The sequence below is a fragment of the Giraffa tippelskirchi genome, chromosome 5 (genome assembly GCF_054371585.1).
Source record: "Giraffa tippelskirchi isolate mGirTip1 chromosome 5, T2T-mGirTip1v1.2.pri, whole genome shotgun sequence".
Classification (NCBI taxonomy): domain Eukaryota; kingdom Metazoa; phylum Chordata; class Mammalia; order Artiodactyla; family Giraffidae; genus Giraffa; species Giraffa tippelskirchi.
In genome coordinates, this window is record NC_137279.1 from 86638695 (window position 1) to 86661805 (window position 23111).

The 23111-nt window shown below is 48.3% G+C and overlaps 1 protein-coding gene across 4 annotated transcripts in view; it reads left to right on the forward strand.

Annotated features, from left to right (window-relative positions):
- Window positions 1–12662, forward strand: part of OLFML2B (olfactomedin like 2B) — a 46422-nt gene extending 33760 nt beyond the window's left edge. For all 4 annotated transcript variants that reach the window (XM_081491623.1, XM_081491624.1, XM_081491625.1 and 1 more), the window contains exons 7-8: window positions 10889–11065; window positions 11584–12662. In XM_081491623.1, coding sequence (XP_081347749.1) covers window positions 10889–11065; window positions 11584–12185 — 779 coding nt within the window. In that variant the 3' untranslated portion in view covers window positions 12186–12662. The remainder of the gene's footprint in view (window positions 1–10888; window positions 11066–11583) is intronic.
- Window positions 12663–23111: the final 10449 nt, after the last annotated feature.

The following is a 23111-nucleotide window of genomic DNA, read 5'->3' on the forward strand; positions in this document are numbered from 1 at the left end:
GCTGAGAGACCTTGGCCAAATCTCTGCCCTTCTGTGGGTCTCAGAAATTAGAAATTTACCAAAGATTGTTTCCTCAATCGGGAATCTCTGATAGCTCAGTTGGTAAAGAATCTGCCTGCAATGCAGGAGACCCCAGGTTGATTCCTGGGTCGGGAAGATCCCCTGGAGAAGGCATAGGCTACCCTCTCTAGTATTCTTGGACTTCCCTTGTAGCTCAGCTAGTAAAGAAAGTTTCCTCAGTTATATCCTGTAGTAAGTGTATCAGGCCGTGATATAGCAAGAAATTCTTATTGGGTGAAAAAAAAAAAAATCCCAGAGTAATAACAAGGAAATAGCCAGTCACATGGACCCCAGGGCAAAAATCTCATGAACCTTGGCCAGGAGGAAGCTAAGCAAGAAGATAGTTCTTGAGCCACAGAGGCTGGGGTGGGAGGAAAGACTGTTTTTCTTTTCGTCTCTTTCACTGTCAGGGTGGGAGCAAGCTGACCACAGAGTAGAAGATCCATTTCTCACCACATGGAGAATCAGTTCTGAAGCTGTGGGTCTTGCTCAATTTCTGCAGAATGCCCCAGGGTCCAAGCAAAGGGTCCACTCCCACACTGGCTCTGGGCAGCCTTGACCCTGCTCATGGGCCGACAGACCCTGAGCCCAGCCCTCCATCTCCCCACTGCCACAGGAGTGCACTCCCCCGGGCCCCCATGCCCCTACCACTCAGATGACAAGGGACAGTTCCTCCAGAAACCTAGCCAGCTGCCCACCACTATCCCTTCACAGGTGGGTGGAATACAGGCTACAGGTAGGTCCACACACCTTCTATGTCCTCAGGGATGGTGTTTGCCCGGCTGGAAACTCTTCCCTTGGTGACTTCCTAGCCAGTAGTAGTGGGGATTCCCTGGTGGCTTAGATAGTAGGGAGTCTGCCTGTAATGCAGGGGACCTGAGTTCAATCCCTGGGTTGGGAAGAGCCCCTGGAGAAGGGAATGGCTACCCATTCCAGTATCCTAGCCTGGAGAATTCCATGGACAGAGGAGCCTGGTGGGCCACAGTCCATAGGGTTGCAGAGTCAGACACGACTGAGCGACTGACACTCACTTTCAGCCAGTGAGTTCTCCACTGTCTCCACAATCCCCCTGCCTCCCCTGGGTATCGCCACCAGTGAGCTTGTCCGACATGCATCTTTCTGGAGTTAGGTCTCAGGACTCCGCCTCCTTCGTGAGCCTGACTGAGATGCCGATGCCCAGACAAGAGAAATCCTGTGTCCTGGCAGTTGTTTACCTAGCAGTAGGAGCAGGAGATGGGATACCCTTTCTCTTGTTGTTCAGTATTCTGTTCAACCAGAATAACATTGTCACAGAGGGGCTTCCCTGGTGGCTCAGTGGTAAAGAACCCGCTTGCCCATGCAGGAGATACAGGAAACATGGGTTCAATTCCTGGGTTGGGAAGATCCCCTGGGGAAGGAAATGGCAACCCACTTCAGTATTCTTGCCTGAGAACTCCCATGGACAGAGGAGCCTGGCGGACTACAGTCCATGGGGTTGCAAAAGAGTCGGACACAACTGAGCGACTATACAACAGAGGATGTAAGCTTCTGCTTAAAGACTGGCCTGTGGAATTTTTCAAAGGAGCTGGGGTTCTTTTTTTTAAATTTTTGTTCTATATTGGAATATAGTTGATTAACAATGTTATGTTAGTTTCAGGTGTGCAGCAAAGTGATTCAGTTATGCGTGTATCGATACCAATTCTTATTCAAATTCTTTTCCCATTTAGGTTATTAAAGAATATTGAACAGAGTTCCCTGTACTATGCAGTAGGTCCTTATTAGTTATCTGTTTTAAATAGAGCAGTGTATAAATATCCCAAACTTCCTAATTATCCCTTCCCCTCAACCTTTCCCCTAATAATTATAAATTCATTCTCTGTGACTCTGTTTCTGTTTTGTAAATAAGTTCATTTGTATCATTTTTTTTAGATTTCCATACTTGTCTTTCTCTGACTTATTTCACTTAGTATGATAAACTCTAGGTCCATCCATGTTGCTGCAAATGGCATTATTTCATTCTTTTTAACAGCTGAGTATTATTGCATTGTGTATATACATCTTCTTTATCCATCTGTCTTACACAGAGGATGTAAGCTTCTGCTAAAAGACTGGCCTGTAGGATTTTTTTCAGAAGATCTGGGATTCTTGCCTCTTGTATGTACTGTAGAAAAAAACACAGGGACATGGACACAGATATAAGTGTTTCTTCAAATGCCAAGGGGTGAAAAGAGGGGGTGGCACAGAGAGGAGGCAATGTAGAGTCTTGGCAGGTTTTCTCAGGAATCATTTTCAATCATGTATTGCTGCCACATGCTTCTCTCAGGCTGCTATTAGTGTAGATGGGATTTCTTTTATGGAACCTTCTCCGCACACTTCCTGCCTGCTCGTGCCTGGCCAAGTAAGACTATATGTAGTCTTCAGTTAAATAAAAATCATTTGTCTGAAACCAACACATGCCACTGACTTGCTACCTGTGAAAGGTTGTTTGCTGTTTAATGAGCCTGGCAATTTCGAGTTTCAGCTGTTTGAGTGGTTTAAAATGGGGCTGCTTTTAGAAGGAACATCCTATCCTGTGGTTTCCAAACCTGGTTTTGTGATGCCCTAAAATGTCCACCAGTTTCCCCAGGGAAACTGTAAAACTCTCAGAAAAATTCCGAAAACAAACAAATTAGAATTAACTTTTGGCCAAAGCATAGTGGCTCTAGGACAAGAGAGGAAAAACACAGTCAGTGATGGGAGCTGGGCTCCGGAAGGGAAGGGGGGCACTGGCCACCATCCTTGGTAGTGTTGGGAGTGCTGGTCAGGCTGCCGCAGAGGGAGAGAACACTGGTGCCCCGCGGCCAGGGCTTTGCAGGGTCCCAGACCCTAAGGACTATGATGCGTGTTGTAGGAGAGGCTGGTTTGGGGCGGAGTGGGGAGCAGCAAAGAGGACAGTCAGGATGTCAGCAATACCAGAGAGCCTGCCTCATGGCTGAACCTAGAAATATGATCCGATGAAGACAGCCTCTTCCACAAAGTAAACGACCATACCAATCCCCGAGGCCTGGCCAGCCACGCTGGCTGTGGACACGAGATGGCCGGCCGGCCTGCTGCCTATCTCAGGCCCGGTCTGAGACGGCCTGAGGAAGGTGGTGCCGACCTGGGCAGGGCAGTGCTGGCCAGAGCCTCCACAGCACCCAGACTCAGGACCAAGGACTGTCCCGTCGGCGGCCCAGAGCCACTTGACAGGCACCTTTCCTGGCCCCAGAGCCACAGACACACTCCGCTCTCACTCTGCTGATCACCTCACCAGGCCCCTGAAACCACAAGGAACCTCTGTCAGAACACAGAGGCCTCTGGCCCTAGAAACACAGATATAAAGTGGAGAGGCTCCTTGTACGTGGATAAGGAAGAGCCTGTGCCTGTCTACAAGGAAAGAGGCCGCTCCTAATTCACTCAGCCCTCTGCCGTGCTGGCTGAGAAAGGGACTGCACTCTGGTTACTTCCACGGAGGTGTCACCATGAGGGGGTGCGCGGACTAAAGTGGACAGGGCTGGCAAGTGGCAAGGAATGCGGTCCAGTGGAGGCTGTCTTTGGTTCTGACTGTGGAGCTCCATCTCCAAGTGTGGTCACCAGGGCAGAGCTGACAGCGTGAGCCTCTGCAGGGGTGTTGAAGGGCACCCACAGTGCTGGCACAGACCGGGAGACATAAGGGAGAGGGTCTGATGATGAAGGGAGTAAGACATCAGGACTTATATCTAAAGGTGTTAGAGAAGGTTCTAAGCAGAGGAGCACCATTCCCATTTGTCGGTACTGAGCTGAAGGACAGTACTGAGTGCTGACGATGTGCAGCCGCTGTAGGTGTTGGTCCTACAAAAGCAGGTGAGGCAGTGTCCCCCACCTGGAGTTGTGCACGAGATCATATATGAGACCCAGAAATACAGTTTCAATTCAGGTGGTGGGTGGTGTTCAGCCGTTCATTCATGTCTTACTCTTTGCGACCCATGGACTGTAGACCGCCAGGCTCTTCTGTCCATGGGATTCTCCAGGCTAGAATACTGGAGTGGGTGCCATTTCCTCCTCCAGGCAATCTTCCCAACCCAGGGATTGAACCCACATCCCCTGTGGCTCCTGCATTGGCAGGTAAATTCTTTACCACTGAGCCACCTGGCAAACACAATTTCAACTCAGGGTGGTAAGCAGATGCATAGAGTGCTTTGCGGTCAGAGGGACTCTCTTCTGGAAAGAGAAGTTGACCTAGCTGTCTTGAGGGATGACGCAAAACCAGGCAGGAAGGAAGGTGGCATTGCAATAAGAAGGACCAGAGTTGGCAAGAGCCCCAGCAGTGAATCAGTTTAGATAGGGCTGGCAATGGCACCCCACTCCAGTACTCTTGCCTGGAAAATCCCATGGGTGGAGGAGCCTGGTAGGCTGCAGACCCATGGGGTCGCTAGGAGTCGGACATGACTGAGCGACTTCACTTTCACTTTTCCCTTTCATGCACTGGAGAAGGAAATGGCAACCCACTCCAGTATTCTTGCCTGGAGAATCCCAGGACGGCAGAGCCTGGTGGGCTGCCGTCTATGGGGTCGCACAGAGTCGGACACGACTGAAGCGACTTAGCAGTAGCAGAATACACATTTGCTTTAACCTCTGAGCCACCAGGGAAGATCCTACTTTCACTTTTCACTTTCTTTCACACATTTTGTTGAGCCCAGTGCAAAATGAAAGCATGGAGCTCCAGTTCAAAAAACAAGATGGAAAGTGCCATTGAAGATAGTGAATATAAAGCTGTTTCCTTTTTTCTCTGATATCTCTCTCTTTCACTTGGTCTTTTTCTTTGCTACTTCATGCCATTGTAAGTAAAAAAATATTTTTTAAAAAAACTTAAATAACTGGCGTGAATTTTATCATTCATGTTTATATTGTGCACTACCAGTTTTCAATGTGAAGATAATATCATTTAACTCATGTGTGGAGTCCACCAGGATGATACAGTTTGTTTTTCATGGCTCCTATGTTCCTGTGTATTTTGTTCTTAGCAGACCAGTGGAAATGCTACACAAAACAAACTCATCTGTTTCTCTTCTTAATATGCTCACATTCTACCCCCACTCCCTACATTTGGCTCACTTTGTAAGGAAGACTAAAAGAAAAGGAACTGCGAGTTGCCCTATCTTTCCCTCTTCTATAACATTTTCAGCATGAAGTATTGTCTACTCCAAGGAAATAACACAAGTAAGAAAGAATATAATGGGATTACTTGGTTATTTATGGTTCTTAGAACACCACTGCCTTCTTTCTGCATTCAAAGCTCTGTTTAGAACGGCAAGTGTGGCCTCTGGGGCTGTGATGCCCCACATACTCAGTCATAGGGACAACATGCCTGCCTTCTCTTCACTCTGAGTCTCACTGGATTCCCATGAGCAGTGGGTCCACCGGTGTTCCCTGCACACAAATGGGCCGTAAGAAGGTGGACACATGTACTGTGTCCTCTGCTCATGCACATGCCCCATAGTCCTATTAGATTCTAACTATAAAATAAAAATCCAAACTAAAGTGATTAAAAATTATAAGATGGCAATAGCAGAGCTTTAAAAAGGTGATTGTCCGGTTCACATGTCCATGAAGCTACCTCCAGGCATGGCACCCATGGGGAGTATGAGCAGTTAGGTATGGGCAAGAGATCTCAAAACTGGCAACCCGAGGGCCAAATGCACCCCAAGATGTCTTGTCAGCCTTAAACTTGAATGCCTTTAGGTCAGCTGCTCTTCCAATCCAGTCCAGTCTCTGTTGTTACTCATCGTCTCATACTCAGCTTGCTTCACCCATTTCCATCACACCTGGCCCCTAGAGGCATTTGAGTTTGAGAACTCTGATTGAGGGGAGATGGCAAGAAGTGATGGCATTGAACGAGGGGCTGATGTGCTGGGATAGGACCTAGGGCTTCCTGCAGCAGTTGGTGATGGTGAGTTAAGGGTTTAAGCAGAAAAGCAGCTCAGGACTTCTGGGGGCAGGGGGTGGATGGGTTAGAAGGGGTTAGAGATGAGCCATAGAAACCATCAGTGTAACTGGAGTGATCCAGGCAAGGGACAATGAGGTCTAAACTAAGCACAGAGGTGGAGTGGAAGAGCTGAGAAGTGAAGGGGTGGGAGACGGTGACCAATGGAGCCATGCGTGGAGGAGAGGTGGACATAAGGGATAACCAAGATTCCTGGCTTGATGAATGGTACGCCGTGCCTTTCTCCATGACAGGAAGTATAGGAGGAACAGGCTGTGAACTGAAGCAAATGATTCCTTTGTTAATCCATTAAGTTTGAGGAATCAGGAGGACACTCAGGAGGGAAGTGTCTCATAAGAGGGTGGCTATCTGGTGTTCAGTGACAAACTCTGGGCTGAGTGAGAGCCAAGTGTGCCTGGGGAATACAGGAAGAAGATGATGAGGGGCTGAAACTGGGGGTCTAAGAGATAACATTTGAAAGGTGGGCAGAAAAGAGAACCAGCCAAAGACAGCATGACCTGGGCAGTGAGTGGGGACCAGGAGAGAAGGGTAGGAAAACCTAGTGTGTGAGGGGGGCGGTGGCTGCTGCACAGGACAGGCTTGACTAGAATAAAAGGACCAGAGAGCATCCCCAGTGGACACAGTGTAAGCATTTAAGGCAGCCATTGGTGAGGCGTAGAGCAGTGTGTCGGGGCTGCCCCAGCCTGTAGGGGAGGCCTGCCACATGACAGCCATAGCTGGGAGCCCTAGAGGGCAGAGGGGGCCTCTTGTTTGCTGACTTCTTTTTGTTAGATGGCAAGATTGAGCAGCTTGATTTGCTGAGAGGAAAAGCCCCTACAGACCCTGGGGACCTTTGAAGCAGGGCCAGCTGTCTCCCAGGACCATTGATGATGAGATGAGTTAGTACATAGAGACAGCTTAGGAAATGTTCCCTGTCACCATACTTTGGGGGAAAACTTTTGCGCTGCAGGCAGAAGCATTCTCTTTTCTCCACAGTGCCTTTGAACTCTCTCCCTTCTTTCTCTCATTACCCTTGAAAAGGAATAAACACATGGCTTTTTCTCTCCAAGGCTGACAGTTTGCTGCCAAGGGTGGAAGCATCTGAACAGCCCCAGACTCTCAGACTGTAGTGATGGGCCTGGGCCTCATGGTTTACTGACCTCCACTGAATCTGTCTTCACATGCTCTCAGACCACACATACCTATCACTCTGTTTCTGCCTGTGCTGGACCCCACTGTGTGTTGCTGGCATTTGCTCTATCTGAGGGCATATGGTGATACATCCTGAGGTCTTGGGTGTCAGGACTTGGAAGCTGTAAGCTGAGACTCCCTTCTTCCTACAGAAATAAAGATGCTTGACTCCAGAAGCAGACTCCATCTGTTTTAGTTTCCTATGCCTCCTGTAACAAATTACCACAAACTTAATGGCTTAAACAATAGAAATTTATTCTCGAATGTTCTGGAGACTAGAAGGCTGAAATGAGTCTTACAGGGCTAAAATCAAGCTGTCAGGAGACTGGTTGCTTCCTGAGGCTCCAAGGGATGGTCCAGCCCTTGCTTTTTCTAGCCTCAGGTAGCTGCCAGCATTCCTTGGCTTGGGGCCTCCTCATCATCCTTCCTTTGCTTCCATCATCAGGTTGCCTCTCCTCTTCTGCAGTCAGATCTCCCTCTGCCTCCCTAATATGAGGATACTTATGACTGTGATTAGGACCCCCCTGAATAATACAGGCTAGTCTCCCCCCTCCCCTGGCCACCCTCCATCACAGCATCCCTGATGTAATCACTTCAGCAAACTCTTTTGCCATATATAGTCCCGTTCACAGGTTCCAGGATTAGGAGTTGAATACCTTTGGAAGACAATACTCAGCCTGCCATACCATCATCAGGGTGCATTCTCCAAGCGTGCTCATGATGTAGGGAGGGCATATATTTTGCTTGTTTTTCTGTGGAAGAAATGAAAGCTCCATGCCTTTCCAGATGTAACACAGACCTTGAGGTCAGTAGCAGGACCAAGAGCAATGCCAGGCCTCTGGCTGCAAATCAGGGGCACGTTCTCTAGCTTCCCATTAAGGCCCTATCACTGCAGAGCCTTAGTGCTGAGACAGAACCCTGTAGGGGTTTGGAAGCTGCCTGGGACAATGCAGTGCGTTGAAACTTAGACGAGTCCCAGCTTCCAAGAGCTCATCTGCAGTTTCCATGTCTGGGCAGGAAGATGGCATAGCCATAGCGACCCTGACAGAAACCCCTGGCCTCTCACAGCCACTTGTGAGGCTCTGGCTATTGGCTGGGGTCTGCCTCTGACACAGGGAGTTGGGTCCTCACTGGGCTTTTCCAGGGGAAGGGGGCAAGTAAAAATGCCCCTCTCTGGGCATGGCACGCTAGGGCTCACCTTAGTTCTAAGGAAGCACAGCTTCTCCTCGGGCAGCCAGGGTCCCACTCAGCGCCAGGGAATGAGATATTTTCCATCAGACCTCTGCTGCTCAGGCTCAGCCAGATTCTTCTATTTTATTGTCTTGAGCAGATGAGCTCAGTTGTGGGGGAATGAGGCTTTGGCTGGTAGGCTCTGTTGTTTGTCTTACAGAGACCGAAACCCTCCCCTGTTAGACCAGGACCTAATAAACCCCACACAGAGATGCCTGAATCCTGCCAATTGCACCCAACTGTGGGGCCTGCCTGGGAAACAATGTTTATCCTGCTTTCAGACGCCTGGCTGCCCCAGGCTCGGCGCCAAGGGCACAGTGCCTGCCCTATCCTGCCAGCTCAGACCACTAATGGGGGAGCAGGATGGATGGAACAGATTGAAACAGTTTGGGAACAGGGGTGGCCTGGAGTTTAGCAAGCCCTGAATCTGAACCGTGGGCCCTTTCTCTCTGGTCCCATGTGAGTGTCAGGGGCAGATTCCTCTCATCGCTATTGCCCATCTGTGAGCCAGTGTTGATGGCAGGTGGGGGAGAGAGTGTTCTGCTGGTCCCAGCTGCCAGGAGGAGGAAGAGTGTGAAGTCAAAGTGTTAGCTGCTCATTCATGTCTGACTCTTTGCGACCCCATGGACTGTAGCCTGCCAGGTTTCTCTGTCCATGGACTTCTCCTGATAAGAATACTGGAGTGAGTAGCCATTCCCTTCTCCAGGGGATCTTCCTGACCCAGGGATCGAACCCAGGTCTTCTACATTGTAGGCAGATTCTTATCATCTAAGCCACCAGAGAGGAGGAGGAAGTTGTAAAAGCTGGATTAATCTGCTTCTCCCACTGCCCTCTCTTCCCATCTCCTTCATAACCCACTAGTGCAGAGACAAAAAGAGCAAAAAGACATGCTCTCAGTAAGTGGTCGCATGTTATTTTAGTATCATTCGGGGCCATGTTCAATGTAATAATACTGCATAGTAAGCTTGCAGGCAGGCTTTCAACTTGATTTAGAACCCAGCATGGCTATGGGCTTCCCAGGTGGCACAGTGGTAGAGAATCCGCCTGCCAATGCAGGAGATGCAAGAGATGGGATTTTGATCCTTTGGGCAGGAAGATCCCCTGGAGTAGGAAACAGCAACCCACTCCGGTATTCTTGCCTGAAAAATCCCATGGACAGAGGAGCCTGGCGCGCTACAGTGTGTGGGATGGTAAAGAGTTGAACACGACTGGGCAACCGAGCACACACACACACACGATTCTAGTGGTCTTTTAGGACGTCTCATGGGGCCACTCAGGAGGGCATGGCAGAGTGCCTGTCCTATTAAAGCAGACCTGACCTTTGAAGGAGGCTCCTGAAGGAGGCTCCTACAGCCCAGAACAAGCTCCTTATGTGGGAACTTGGTCCCAGGCCTCTCCAATTCCCAGAATGGGGTCCTGGCACCCTGCTCACAGGGGCATAGGCTTGAGGATAGCTCTCTAGGACCCAGCAGGTGGGCCTCAGGGACATGACATCCACTGCACAGTCCGGGCTGGTCTCTGCTGGTGCTCTGGGCCAACCTCCTTGGGGCAGCCCAGTAGCTGGTGAAGCTCTGTGTTCCTGGTCATGCAGAATCCTCTCCTCTGGTCCCCTTCCTCATGCTGCTGTGTATTCATCCAAGTTTCAGAGCATCTGCTCAGTGCCTATGGCCTGTCAGACACTGTATTCTGAGGACCAAAGACACAAAGGGGATAGCCACAGACCCTACCCCCTGGGGTTTATGCTTGAGGTGGGGATGGGCATTGAATCAGGAGAGAGATGCACAAGCATTGTCAAAACAGAAGATGACATGTCCTGTAAGAGAAGTAAATTCACAATACTGTGGGAGCAGGATGGAATCCAGTAGGGGGATAGAATGGTTTTTCAGAGGAGAAAGTGGTGTCAGAAAATCACATTGGAGATTAGATCCCTGAGGGATGGGTTTGTAGGACTGAGAAGAGGTCAGCAGGAGCAAAGCATGGTGGCATGAATGTGGCCCAGGATGGTGGCAGTAGATGGCTTCATAAGAGTAGACTGTAGGATAAATAGGGGGCTTCCCAGGTGGCGCTAGTGGTAAAGAACCTGCCTGCCAATGCAGGAGACAGAAGAGATGCAGGTTCGATCCCTGGGTTGGGAAAATCTCCTGGTGTCAGAGATGGCACCCCACTCCAGTATCCTTGCCTGAAGAATCCCATGGACAGAGGAGCCTGGTGGGCTACAGCCCATGGGGTCCCAAAGAGTCGAACACGACTGAGTGACTGAGCACACATGGGATAGATGAGAGGAAGAGCGGGGGATGATGCTGAGAAAACGTCTGCTGTCAGGTTAGTTACACAGGACTGTAGAAGCCTGTGGAGGAGTTCCGACTCCAGGAGGGGCAACCAGCAAGGGTTTCAGGTGTGGCATTCTTCGATCATCCCTAACCCCTCCATCCGCCTCTCCTCCATCAGGAAGGTGCAAGGACACCCTCTCCACCATCACAGGGCCGACTACGCAAAACACATATGGGCGGAATGAGGGGGCCTGGATGAAGGACCCCCTGGCCAAAGATGAGCGGATTTATGTAACCAATTATTACTATGGCAACACCCTGGTAGAGTTCCGGAACCTGGAGAACTTCAAACAAGGTATGTGCTACAGGTGCAACTCAAGGGAGGGTCTTTCTTCTCCACTGTCCTCTGTTTTAATCATGAGCAGATCACCCTAGGTGGAGACAGTGGATAAGAAGGGCAAAACCTTCTTCTGATGGTAAAAGGAACTTCTAGCAATAGGATGTCCCTCTTCCACACCCCCTTTCATCTTCCAGCCCCTGAGACATGGGACAACCTGAAGTCCGGTCCAGAAGACAGCAGTGATACATCTTCCCTTTCCCGTGGTCCTTGACTGTTTACAAACCACGTTCATGTATGTTAGCATCTGGATCCTTGAAGTAGCTCAATGAGGGGAGTGGAGATTGTCATTTATAAATGACAGATGAGGGTGCTACACAGACGTAGGAAGTGGCAGAGCCAAGAAACAAACCCAGGGCTGCAGACCCCAAGCCAATGGCGCATCCCCTCCCTTTGGGCGGCGCCCCCTCCCTCCCTGCCTGGCGGGCGTCACTGCACCATCGCCCTGAAGCCTCCTGCCTTCTCACTGCCCACAGGTCGCTGGAGCAACTCCTACAAGCTCCCCTACAGCTGGATTGGCACGGGCCACGTGGTGTACAACGGTGCCTTCTACTACAACCGGGCCTTCACCCGCAACATCATCAAGTACGACCTGAAGCAGCGCTACGTGGCTGCCTGGGCCATGCTCCATGACGTAGCCTACGAGGAGGCCACACCCTGGCGGTGGCAGGGCCACTCGGACGTGGACTTTGCTGTGGATGAGAACGGGCTGTGGCTCATCTACCCGGCCCTGGACGATGAGGGCTTCAGCCAGGAGGTCATCGTCCTGAGCAAGCTCAACGCCGTGGACCTGAGCACGCAGAAGGAGACCACGTGGCGGACAGGGCTCCGGAGGAATTTCTATGGCAACTGCTTTGTCATCTGCGGGGTGCTGTACGCTGTGGACAGCTACAACCAACGCAACGCCAACATCTCCTACGCCTTCGACACCCACACCAACACCCAGATCGTCCCCAGGCTGCTGTTTGAGAATGAGTACTCCTACACCACCCAGATAGACTACAACCCCAAGGACCGCCTGCTCTATGCCTGGGACAATGGCCACCAGGTCACCTACCATGTCATCTTTGCCTACTGACACCCCTGTCCGCACAAGCAGAAGTGCAGAGGGGCTCCTGGCACCTTGTGTGTGTTTCTGTGTGTGTGTGTGTGCGCGTGTGTTTAAAAAATATATATTATTTTGTATAATATTGCAAATGTAAAATGACAATTTGGGTCTATTTTTTCTATGTGGATTGTAGATCAATCCATTCGTGTATGTGCTGGTCTCACCCTCCATGGTTTATATTTTTGTGCAAGTCAACTTCTCCTTTTGACCAGTAACCACCTTCCTTCAAACCCTCAACCCCCTCCACCTTCCTGATCTCCATCTGAGAAGGTTTCGTCATCAGGGTCTTGCAGGCAGATGGCTCCAGGAGCAGGAGTGAAGGAGGCAAGAAAGAAGTGCTAAGGGGCGCGAAAATTTTTTTATGTACTGGAGAAGTTTTTGAAAAAAGAAAAAAAAAACACAGAAAAAAATGCTTTTTTTTTTAAATAAAGAAGAAATTAAAAATCACCCCAAATGCGTTTTTGTTTAGCACGGCTATGTCTGATGGTTATGTCTCCCCCAGAAGGAGATGAGTCTGTGTTTCATAGAACCATCCTCATGCTGAGCTGCTCCCAGGCAGCTCCTCTCCCTCCTAATGTGGCGCTCCGTCGAGGGGTTGGGGGTTGGAATTTGGAATGAGCTGACCTCTGCAGCACTTGTTTTGTGGCATTGATCCCTCCCCGGCTCTTCCGCTGTCACACCAGCTTGGTTGATCTGTTCGGCTTTTTTTCTTGTCATTAACCAAGTTGTAGGAACCTGTTCATTCCTTAGTCTTCCTCCATGTAGTTTGGTGGTTGGCACCATTGAAAATATAAAGCTGAGTGTGACCTTCACCCTGTACTTCTTAAGAAGCTTACAATCAATATCCCCCTTTCCCATAGTCCTCACCTCTGCCGATCCTGATCATTCACATTCAGCCAGCCTTCCTTCCCAGCTTTCCCACCAGGGGAAGGGCCTTCTGAAACAAGGCCCCTGAGGGAACTGGGTAGACTGCCATCCCTCCCCATGCATGTGTGGAAGTGCCTGCTGCCCACAAGCAAGCCCTTTCCTCCACATGACACAAATCAGGAAACAGAAGCCTGGGCAGAGACAAGCCCACTGACAACCAGACGCTGGCCGGGGTGATCATGCAGCAGGCCAACTTCAGTGTCAGCACAGCCTGGTCCTCCAAAATCCTCTACATCATCACCACCAGCCCCAGCCACCCACCCCAGACCGTGCCACGTAGCCATTCCCAGACACCATCAAAGGGGTGGGAGCCACAGACCTTGGAAGCAGCACCCTAGGCAGTTACAGAGACAGAGCGCTCTTGAGTGTTTCCCCTTCCAAGGAGGCTTGGGGGTCCTGGCTGTGACTCTGCTTGTCCTGGCCTTGGAGGGACATCTTTCTCCTGAGGTTGTGGTGGCAGGCAGAACCCTTGAATGATGTGGGAAGACAGTCAGGTCACCACACTGTCCCCACCCTGCACCATCTCTACCCCACCCCCACAGAGGGAGCAGCTACTGCCTGGTGAGTCCTTCTGCATAGACACCTCCCCCTCCTCGCCCCCAGTCATCCCCTGTGCGGCTTACACGTCTCCACACGTGGGTGGCTTCCACCCCCACTCCGCTAGCAGCTTTCTCCACTTAGACTGTTCTAAATAACGAAAATCCAAAGACAAAATCCACTTTGTCTTGGGGCTGTTTGGGTCAAATTCTCCGCAACAGATGCTAGTGCCTATCAGGCTTGGAGGCAGCAGCAGGGCTTACAAGCCAGGACGTGGTATGTCTGGGGTTTTGATGGACGATAATGGTGGTACTGTTGCCCACATCCAGAAGCCTTGCCCAGCTAAAGGAGAGAGAAGCATTGCCTCCCTAGACTCTGGCCCTTCTGTCAGGCCCCGGTTGGAAACCATAGCAGAGTCAGCATGAGCCCCAGGTCGGGCTGCTCTGAGGGAATGGGGTAAGCCACCAGGAGAGTCGCTGGTGGGGAGCTCACATCTTATGGAAATGTTTATCTACCTATCCATCCATCTATCTATCCAGCCAGCCATCCACCTCCCCCCCTCCCCAACACCCACATCCATCCATCTATGTAAAGTGATACATTTACAGTTGCCAGACTTCCCAGGTGCCTCAGTGGTAAAGAATCTGCCTGCCAATGCAGGAGATGTAGGAGACACAGGTTTGATCCCTGGGTCAGGAAGATCCCCTGGAGGAGGAAATGGTAACCCACTCCAGTATTCTTGCCTGGAAAATCCCACGGACAGAGGAGCCTGGCGGTCTACAGCCAATGGGGTCGCAAGAATCAGACACGACTGAGCATGCACACATGTACAGCAGACTCCCAGACAAGGGCTTGTCACTAGGGTACACTCACACCTCCTGGGACCTCACTGCTGGGCGGCCCAGAGGCCAGTGCTGCTTGTGTGCCCCTCTCCTATCTGTGCCTGAACCACAGCCTAGGCCCTTTGCTCTATCCATGTGATGCCAGGACCTCCGAATCTGCCCACTCCTCAGGTCTCTGCATTAACCTCCTGAGCATTGGGCTGCCCTGCCATGTCAAGAAAGGAAGGTCTCAGACTTCAAGTTTCCAGGGCAGACTGGCCTTCAGGGATAAGCCTTAGGAACAAGCAATGGGGATCAGTAGGATGTGGTCAGGGATCAGGAAGGGCCCCTGCTGCTATGGAGAATAATTAGTTCTGGGAGGCCTGGCTCAAAGGTGCAGGTGTAGGGGTCCTAGGACACGAGTCGTGTTCCCTGAAAAGCCAGACCCTGGGCTGAGGAGCCTAAAGGCAGGAAGGGCAGAGCAAGGACCAGGCAGCTGTATTGCGTATGCCAAAGGAGTAACCATCCATGGCCTGGATCCATGGGCCCCGGATAGGGCTGGTCAGCAGGTGAGAAGGGCAGCTGCTCACCTCCTCGGTGACTCTGGGATCAGGCTCCAACACGGACACTCATGTGGCTCCTTACCCGACCATCAGTTTTCCTGCCCTGGCTCCTCTGAGCTCCTTCTGGCCCCCCTGTCAGTCTTCAGGGAACTCCCCCTGCTGGGAGCGCCAGGGGCCATGAGAAACAGCCCCTGGGGATGCCAGCTGCAGCCTGTCTCGGCGATCTACTTGCCCCATGGCTGAAATGCCCACTCAGACCAGGTGAGGATCTGCTCCCCAGGTACCTCCCACACGCTGGAAGGAGGAAGCAGCGGAAGGGGTGACCTCAGGCCTGAAGCTGGGTGATCGGAAACAGTTCCCCTGAGCACATCCAGGACTTCTCCCAGCAGCTTTCTCATCATGGGACTGAGTTTCAGAAACATGAAGAATTAGAGAATGACTTTTTCAGAAAGTTAAAGAGGCAGAGAAATAGCCAGGTAGGTATCGACCCTCCTGGCCTTTCCCTCACCTGTGAAATGAAGGGGGGATCTTCCAGCTCTCAGATTTGCCAAGTCTTCTCTGAGCTTTGTAACCCCTCACCTAACCTGGGGCATTTTTTTAAAATTTATTTTTAATTGGAGGATAATTGCTTTACAATGTTGTGCTCGTCTCTACCATTCAACAGCATGAATCAGCCGTAGGCATAAATATGTCCCCTCCCTCCTGGACCTCCCTTCCACCTAGCCCGCCCTCCACTCCCGCCCACCCCTCTAGGTGGTCACAGAGCACCAGGTTGAGCTCCCTGTGTTATACAGCAACTTTCCACTAGCTATCCATTTTACATATGGTAATGTATGTTTCAATGCTACTCTCTTAATTTGTCCCACCCTCTCTCCTCCCTACCTTCACTGTATCCACAAGTCTGTTCTCTCTGTTTGCATCTCTATTCCTGCCCTGCAAATAGTTTCATCAGTACCATTTCTCTAGATTCCATATAATATGCATTAATATATGCTATTTGTTTTTCTCTTTCTGACTTACTTCTCTCTGTATAATAGGCACCAAGTTTATCCACTTCAGTTCAACTGACTCACATTCATTCCTTTTTATGGCTTAGTAATACTCCATTGTATATATGTACCACAACTTCTTTATCCATTCATCTGTCAATGGACATGTAGGTTGATTCCATGTCATGGCTATTGTAAATAGAGCTACAATGAACATGTGTGTTTTTTTGAATTATTAACCTGGGGCATTTTAATTGCTTGATACTGATGGGAAAATAGATTTACTTTTGTTTTCCTATTATTTTCCAACAGTATCATTCTCAAAAGTGGAGAAAAATATGACTAACAATCTATACATTATTTTTGCATTCATCTGTTCATGTTTACATGTATCCATTCAACAAATATTCATGGAGCCCCTCTGGGGGACCTGAGTGACCAAGACAAAGTCCCTGAGCTCAGGAATCTTATATTCTGAAGTGGAGGAGAGAAAAGGAATGTACTTATGTGTGTTATGACAGGTGGCAATAAAAATAAAGCAGGGAAAGAATATAGAGAAACACAGGAGAAAGAGAGGGAGTGGCTTCTTGTGTAGGCAGGTCAGAGAAAGTCTCTGTGATATGGGGACATTTGGACAGAAGCAGAAGATGGAAGGACTGAGCATGCAGACCACTAGAGGCTGACAGCAGGGGACAGGACAAGAAAAGCCCTGCAGCAGCCCCTCTCAACAGCATCAGCCCAGAACAATTAACCTCCAGGCTCCAGGTGAGGCTGCCGAAGCGTCCAGAGCCAACCCAGCCCCTGGGCAATGAGCACACTTATTCTGTGGCCGCATGATATGCTCACACACCTGAACACAACTGGGTGATGGCGTGCAGCCCTTTTTCGTGCTATCACCAAGGGAGGGCTTCCCTGGTGGATAAGCGGATAAGTGCCTTTCAATGCAGGAAACACGAGTTTGATCCCTGGTGTGGGAAGGTTCCCTGGAGAAGGAAATGGCAACCCTTTCCAGTATTCTGGCCTGGGAAATCCCATGGATGGAGGAGCCCGGCAGGCTACAGTCCTTGGGATCACAAAGACTCGGACACAACTTAGAGACTAAACAATAACAACAAATCACCAGGGGAATAGGGATGTCTGCTGGAGGAAACTGTCTCCAAGACCTCCGTCTGAGCTCTGATTCCCCAACTTGGCATTTATATGACCTCAGAAAAGAAGCACACACTGCCTACAAGGGGGATAGATTCATGGAAGATTAGAACAAGGCAGTGCAAGTACAAGTAAGTGGAAGACACTAGCCAAAGTCCTCACTTAAATTTCTTAAGCCAGCTTCTCCTCTCGACTTCTCTGATGGTCTCCTGGTCTCTGGGATATAAGTTTAAGGCTCCTTTCTTAACTTTGCCGCCCCTCCAAGATACTTTCCTTCCACCTGAGGCACTTTTGGAAGATGGTGTTTGTGGACAAATATCTGCTCTGCCTTGTTCTGGCTGTGTGATCTTGGAAAAAACACTGAACTCCTCTGAGCCCTCAGTAATGGGTCTGTCTTTTATTGGCTGTTTGGGTACATAATGAAATAACACCCAAAGCACAAGGCAAAAATAGCACACAATAGCTTTTATTGTGACTTCATTGTGCTTTTATTGTGACTGACAATTTTCAGCCAGAAAAATACATAGGAAAGTATAATCAACCCCCATAGCCCCAACATCAAGAATATAATAATTATCAATATTTGGTTATATTTGCTTCAACTTTAAAAAAAATTTTGCCTAAAATATTTCAACAACATCAAAACATTTTACCCAAACTTACTTCAGTAGTCATATTTTGAAAGAAGGATATTTTCCTACATAATCTCAATGTAACAAGGCTAACAATGATTTCTTAAAATCAGTAAAACCAACTCTCATTCAATTTCCCCAGTTCTGTCAACAGTCTTGTACATTTGGACCTTTGAATCAGATAAATCAATGTTGCAGGAGCGGCGGCTGTGACGGCACAGGAGCGTAGCTACCCCATGTCCAAGGTAAGGAGTAGCGGCTGTGCTTTTCTGGAGCAGCTGTGAAGAGATACCCCACGTTCAAGGTAAGAGAAACCCAAGTAAGATGGTAGGTGCTGAGAGAGGGCAGCAGAGGGCAGACAGACTGAAACCACAATCACAGACAACTAGCCAATCTGATCACATGGACCACAGCCTTGACTAACTCAATGAAACTAAGCCATGTCTTGTGGGGCCACCCAAGATGGACGGGTCACGGTGGAGATGTCTGACAGAATGTGGTCCACTGGAGAAGGGAATGGCAAACCACTTCAGTATTCTTGCCTTAAGAACTCCATGAACAGTATGAAAAGGCAAAAAGATAGGACACTGAAAGACGAACTCTCCAGGTCGGTAGGTGCCCAATATGCTACTGGAGATCAGTGGAGAAATAACTCCAGAAAGAATGAAGGGATGGAGCCAAAGCAAAAACAACACCCAGTTGTGGATGAGACTGGTGATAGAAGCAATGTCTGATGCTGTAAAGAGCAATATTGCATAGGAACCTGGAATGTGAGGTCCCTGAATCAAGGCAAATTGGAAGTGGTCAAACAGGAGATGGCAAGAGTGAATGTCAACATTCTAGGAATCAGCAAACTAAGATGGACTGGAATGGGTGAATTTAACTCAGATGACCATTATATCTACTACTGTGGGCAAGAATCCCTTAGAAGAAATGGAGTAGCCATCATAGTCAACAAAAGAGTCCAAAATGCAGTACTTGGATGCAATCTCAAAAATGGCAGAATGATCTCTGTTCATTTCCCAGGCAAACCATTCAATATCACCATAACCCAAGTCTATGTCCCAACCAGTAATGCTGAAGAAGCTGAAGTTGAATGGTTCTATGAAGACCTACAAGACCTTCTAGAACTAACACCCCAAAAAGATGTCCTTTTCATTATAGGGGACTGGAATGCAAAAGTAGGAAGTCAAGAAACACCTGGAGTAACAGGCAAATTTGGCCTTGGAGTACAGAATGAAGCAGGGCATAGGCTAATAGAGTTCTACCAAGAGAACACACTGGTCATAGCAAACACCCTTTTCCAACAACACAAGAGAAGACTCTACACATGGACATCACCAGATGCTCAACACCAAAATCAGATTGATTATATTCTTTGCAGCCAAAGATGGAGAAGCTCTATACAGTCAGCAAAAACAAGACCGGGAGCTGACTGTGGCTCAGATCATGAACTCCTTATTTCCAAATTCAGATTTAAATTAAAGAAAGTAGGAAAAACCACTAGGTCGTTCAGGTATGATCTAAATCAAACCCTTATGACTATACAGTGGAAGTGAGAAATAGATTTAAGGGACTAGATCTGATAGAGTGCCTGATGAACTATGGATGGAGGTTCATGACATTGTATAGGAGACAGGGATCAAGACCATCCCCAAGAAAAAGTAATGCAAAAAAGCAAAATGGTTGTCTGAAGAGGCCTTACAAATAGTTGTGAAAAGAAGAGAAGCAAAAAGCAAAGGAGAAAAGGAAAGATATACCAATTTGAAAGCAGAGTTGCAAAGAATATCAAGGAGAGATAAGAAAGCCTTCCACAGTGATCAGTGCAAAGAAATAGAGGAAAACAATAGAATAGGAAAGACTAGAGATCTCTTCAAAAAAATTAGAGATACCAAGGGAACATTTCATGCAAAGATGGGCTCAATAAAGGCCAGAAATGGTAGGGACCTAACAGAAGCAGAAGATATTAAGAAGAGGTGGCAAGAATACACAGAAGAACTGTACAAAGAAGATCGTCATGACCCAGATAATCACGATAGTGTGATCACTCACCTAGAGCCAGACATCCTGGAATGTGAAGTCAAGTGGGCCTTAGGAAGCATCACTACGAACAAAGCTAGTGGAGGTGATGGAATTCCAGTTGAGCTATTTCAAATCCTCAAAGATGATGCTGTGAAAGTGCTGCACTCAATATGTCAGCAAATTTGGAAAACTCAGCAGTGGCCACAGGACTGGAAAAGGTCAGTTTTCATTTCAATCCCAAAGAAAGGCAATGCCAAAGAATGCTCAAACTACCACACAATTGCACTCATCTCACATGCTAGTAAAGTAATGCTCAAAATTCTCCAAGCCAGCCTTCAGCAATATGTGAACCGTGAATTTCCAGATGTTCAAGCTGGTTTTAGAAAAGGCAGAGGAATCAGAGATCAAATTGCCAACATCCGCTGGATCATCAAAAAAAGCAAGAGAGTTCCAGAAAAACATCTATTTCTGCTTTATTGACTATGCCAAAGCCTTTGACTGTGTGGATCACAATAAACTGTGGAAAATTCTGAAAGAGATGGGAATACCAGACCACCTGACCTGCCTCTTGAGAAACCTGTATGCAGGTCAGGAAGCAACAGTTAGAACTGGACATGGAACAACAGACTGGTTCCAAATCAGGAAAGGAGTACGTCAAGGCTGTATAGTGTCACCCTGCTTATTTAACTTCTATGCAGAGTACATCATGAGAAACACTGGGCTGGATGAAGCACAAGCTGGAATCAAGATTGCCGGGAGAAATACCAATAACCTCAGATATGCAGATGACACCACCCTTATGGCAGAAAGTGAAGAACTAAGAGCCTCTTGATGAAAGTGAAAGAGGAGAGTGAAAAAGTTGACTTAAAGCTCAACATTCAGAAAACTAAGATCATGGCATCTGGTCCCGTCACTTCGTGGCAAATAGATTGGGAAACAGTGGAAACCGTGGCTGACTTTATTTTGGGGGGCTCCAAAATCACTGCAGATGGTTACTGCAGCCATGAAATTAAAAGACACTTACTCCTTGGAAGGAAAGTTATGACCAACCTAGATAGCATATTAAAAAGCAGAGACATTACTTTGCCAACAAAAGTCCGTCTAGTCAAGGCTATGGCTTTTCCAGTAGTCATGTATGGATGTGAGAGTTGGACTATAAAGAAAGCTGAGTGCCAAAGAATTGATGCTTTTGAACTGTGGTGTTGGAGAAGACTCTTGAGAGTCCCTTGGACTGCAAGGAGATCCAACCAGTCCATCCTAAAGGAGATCATTCCTGGGTGTTCATTGGAAAGACTGATGTTGAAGCTGAAATTCCAATACTTTGGCCACCTGATGCGACCTGATGTGGTCATTTGAAAAGACCCTGATGCTGGGAAAGATTGAGGGCGGGAAGAGAAGGGCATGACAGAGGATGAGATGGTTGGATGGCATCACCGACTCAATGGACATGGGTTTGGTTGGACTCCAGAAGTTGATGATGGATGGACAGGGAGGCCTGGTTTGCTGCAGTTCAAGGGGTTGCAAAGAGTTGGACACGACTGAGCGACTAAACTGAACTGAATCAATGTCTACACTTTGAGTATGGTTTTACATCTTACTTCTCTCTCACACACACATAAATTTTACATTTTAGAATAATTTAAGAGTTACAAAAAAGTTGCAATATTAGTACAGAGAGTTCCCAAATACTCTTCACTCAGTTTCCCCTAATATTAATATCTTATGTAATCATGGTATTTGTCAAAACTAGAAAACCAATATCACTCTGTGACTATTAACTGAACTCCAGTTAGATCTTTTAGTCTAGAATAGTTTCTTCCTGTTCTGTCCTCTTTCTTTCATTCCTTGATTTGCTGAGAAAAATCATGTTGTGTTTTCTGCAGAAGATCGCTTTCTGGCCTTATCTGATTGCTTCCTTCAGCTATCATTTAATTTATTCCTCTCTCCCTTCTTTTTCCTTTAAACTGGAAGTTAGATCTGAAAGCTTGATTAGATCCAGGTTCAACTTTTTTCGGCAAGAAAATTGCATGCTGATGCTGTGAACTTGGTCCTTAGTATTTTCCATATTTTCCCTACTACTTCCTCTGCCTCCTCCAGCCTCACCACCCCAAGATAGCGTATTGCAAATGCCCCGTACCAGTTCTATCGGCTTCTCTCTCACAGATCTATCAAGCCCACACTGACAGATGAATCTTACTTTGATAATGTCCTTGTAACTGTCAAGTTGAACAGGGTGCTTCAGGGCTGTAATCATCAAGCACCTTTATTTTTCCTACCAATACCCCTGTATTTGGGGGGACGAATACCCCTGCATTTGGTGGGGGGTGGTGGTGGTGAGCCTTGTCTTTTCTTGTTCCCGTATGAAAAGCTGGGCAGGTCCTTTGACTTCTCTGGGAACTCTTGGGTAATAAAAAGTCCTATGGTCACCTTGAATAAATAAACACAGATTCAGTTTTAATCAACACGTTGGACTCCACTTCAGGTAGCTGCTTCAGTCTGTTGGAGACCACAATCCTGCTCTTGGGGAGGGGGTCATTAACTCCCCCAGGTGGCTAACTGGTCCAGAGTTGAACAGGAGAGAGAGAGGGGAACTAACAGGGCAGGGAAGTTATGACTTGGCTTGTAAAGTCATGGTGGTCCAGCTCTCTTGGGAGGCATTTAAAATTCTCTCTCTCTCTCTCAGGCACTTTTGTGGGTCCTTTAAAGAGCCTCCTCTTCCTTTTATAGGGATGCCTTGTCGTCTTCTCTTCATAAGGACCTGAAGCATCTTTATTCTGGCTGGTCGTCCACCCTTTCCGCAGCCCCTAGGATTCTAGTGATCCTTCCAGTGGCATACTGCTGAAACCTCTGTCCCTCTAAAATGGCCACCTAGATCAAACTTAAGATGACCCCATGTATAGCTACATCTGATCCATAGAAATTTTTCACTTGTTATTTATTCTGACCAAGCCTGGGAGTGCAGGTTGGCCTCCAACTAAGTAATCTTTGCTCTACTGAAAAGTAGTAGCTAGCTAGCCCATCTTTCCTCTCTAGGTCTCCCAGGTGGGAGTCAGTCACTGGTCCACTGTGACCCCCGAACTACAAAGAACACAGATTAACTGTCCCAACTGGTCCATTTCAAGCTCTCTTCCCTTAGCCTTAAGGGGAAATGCAGGCACTCCCTGCTCCAGGAGAAAGGGCAGACCTCGGAAAAGCTTTCTCCAAGGGAATTCTCTTCATTCTCTTTAAAAAATCCAACTCAGCTTTTTTTTTTTTT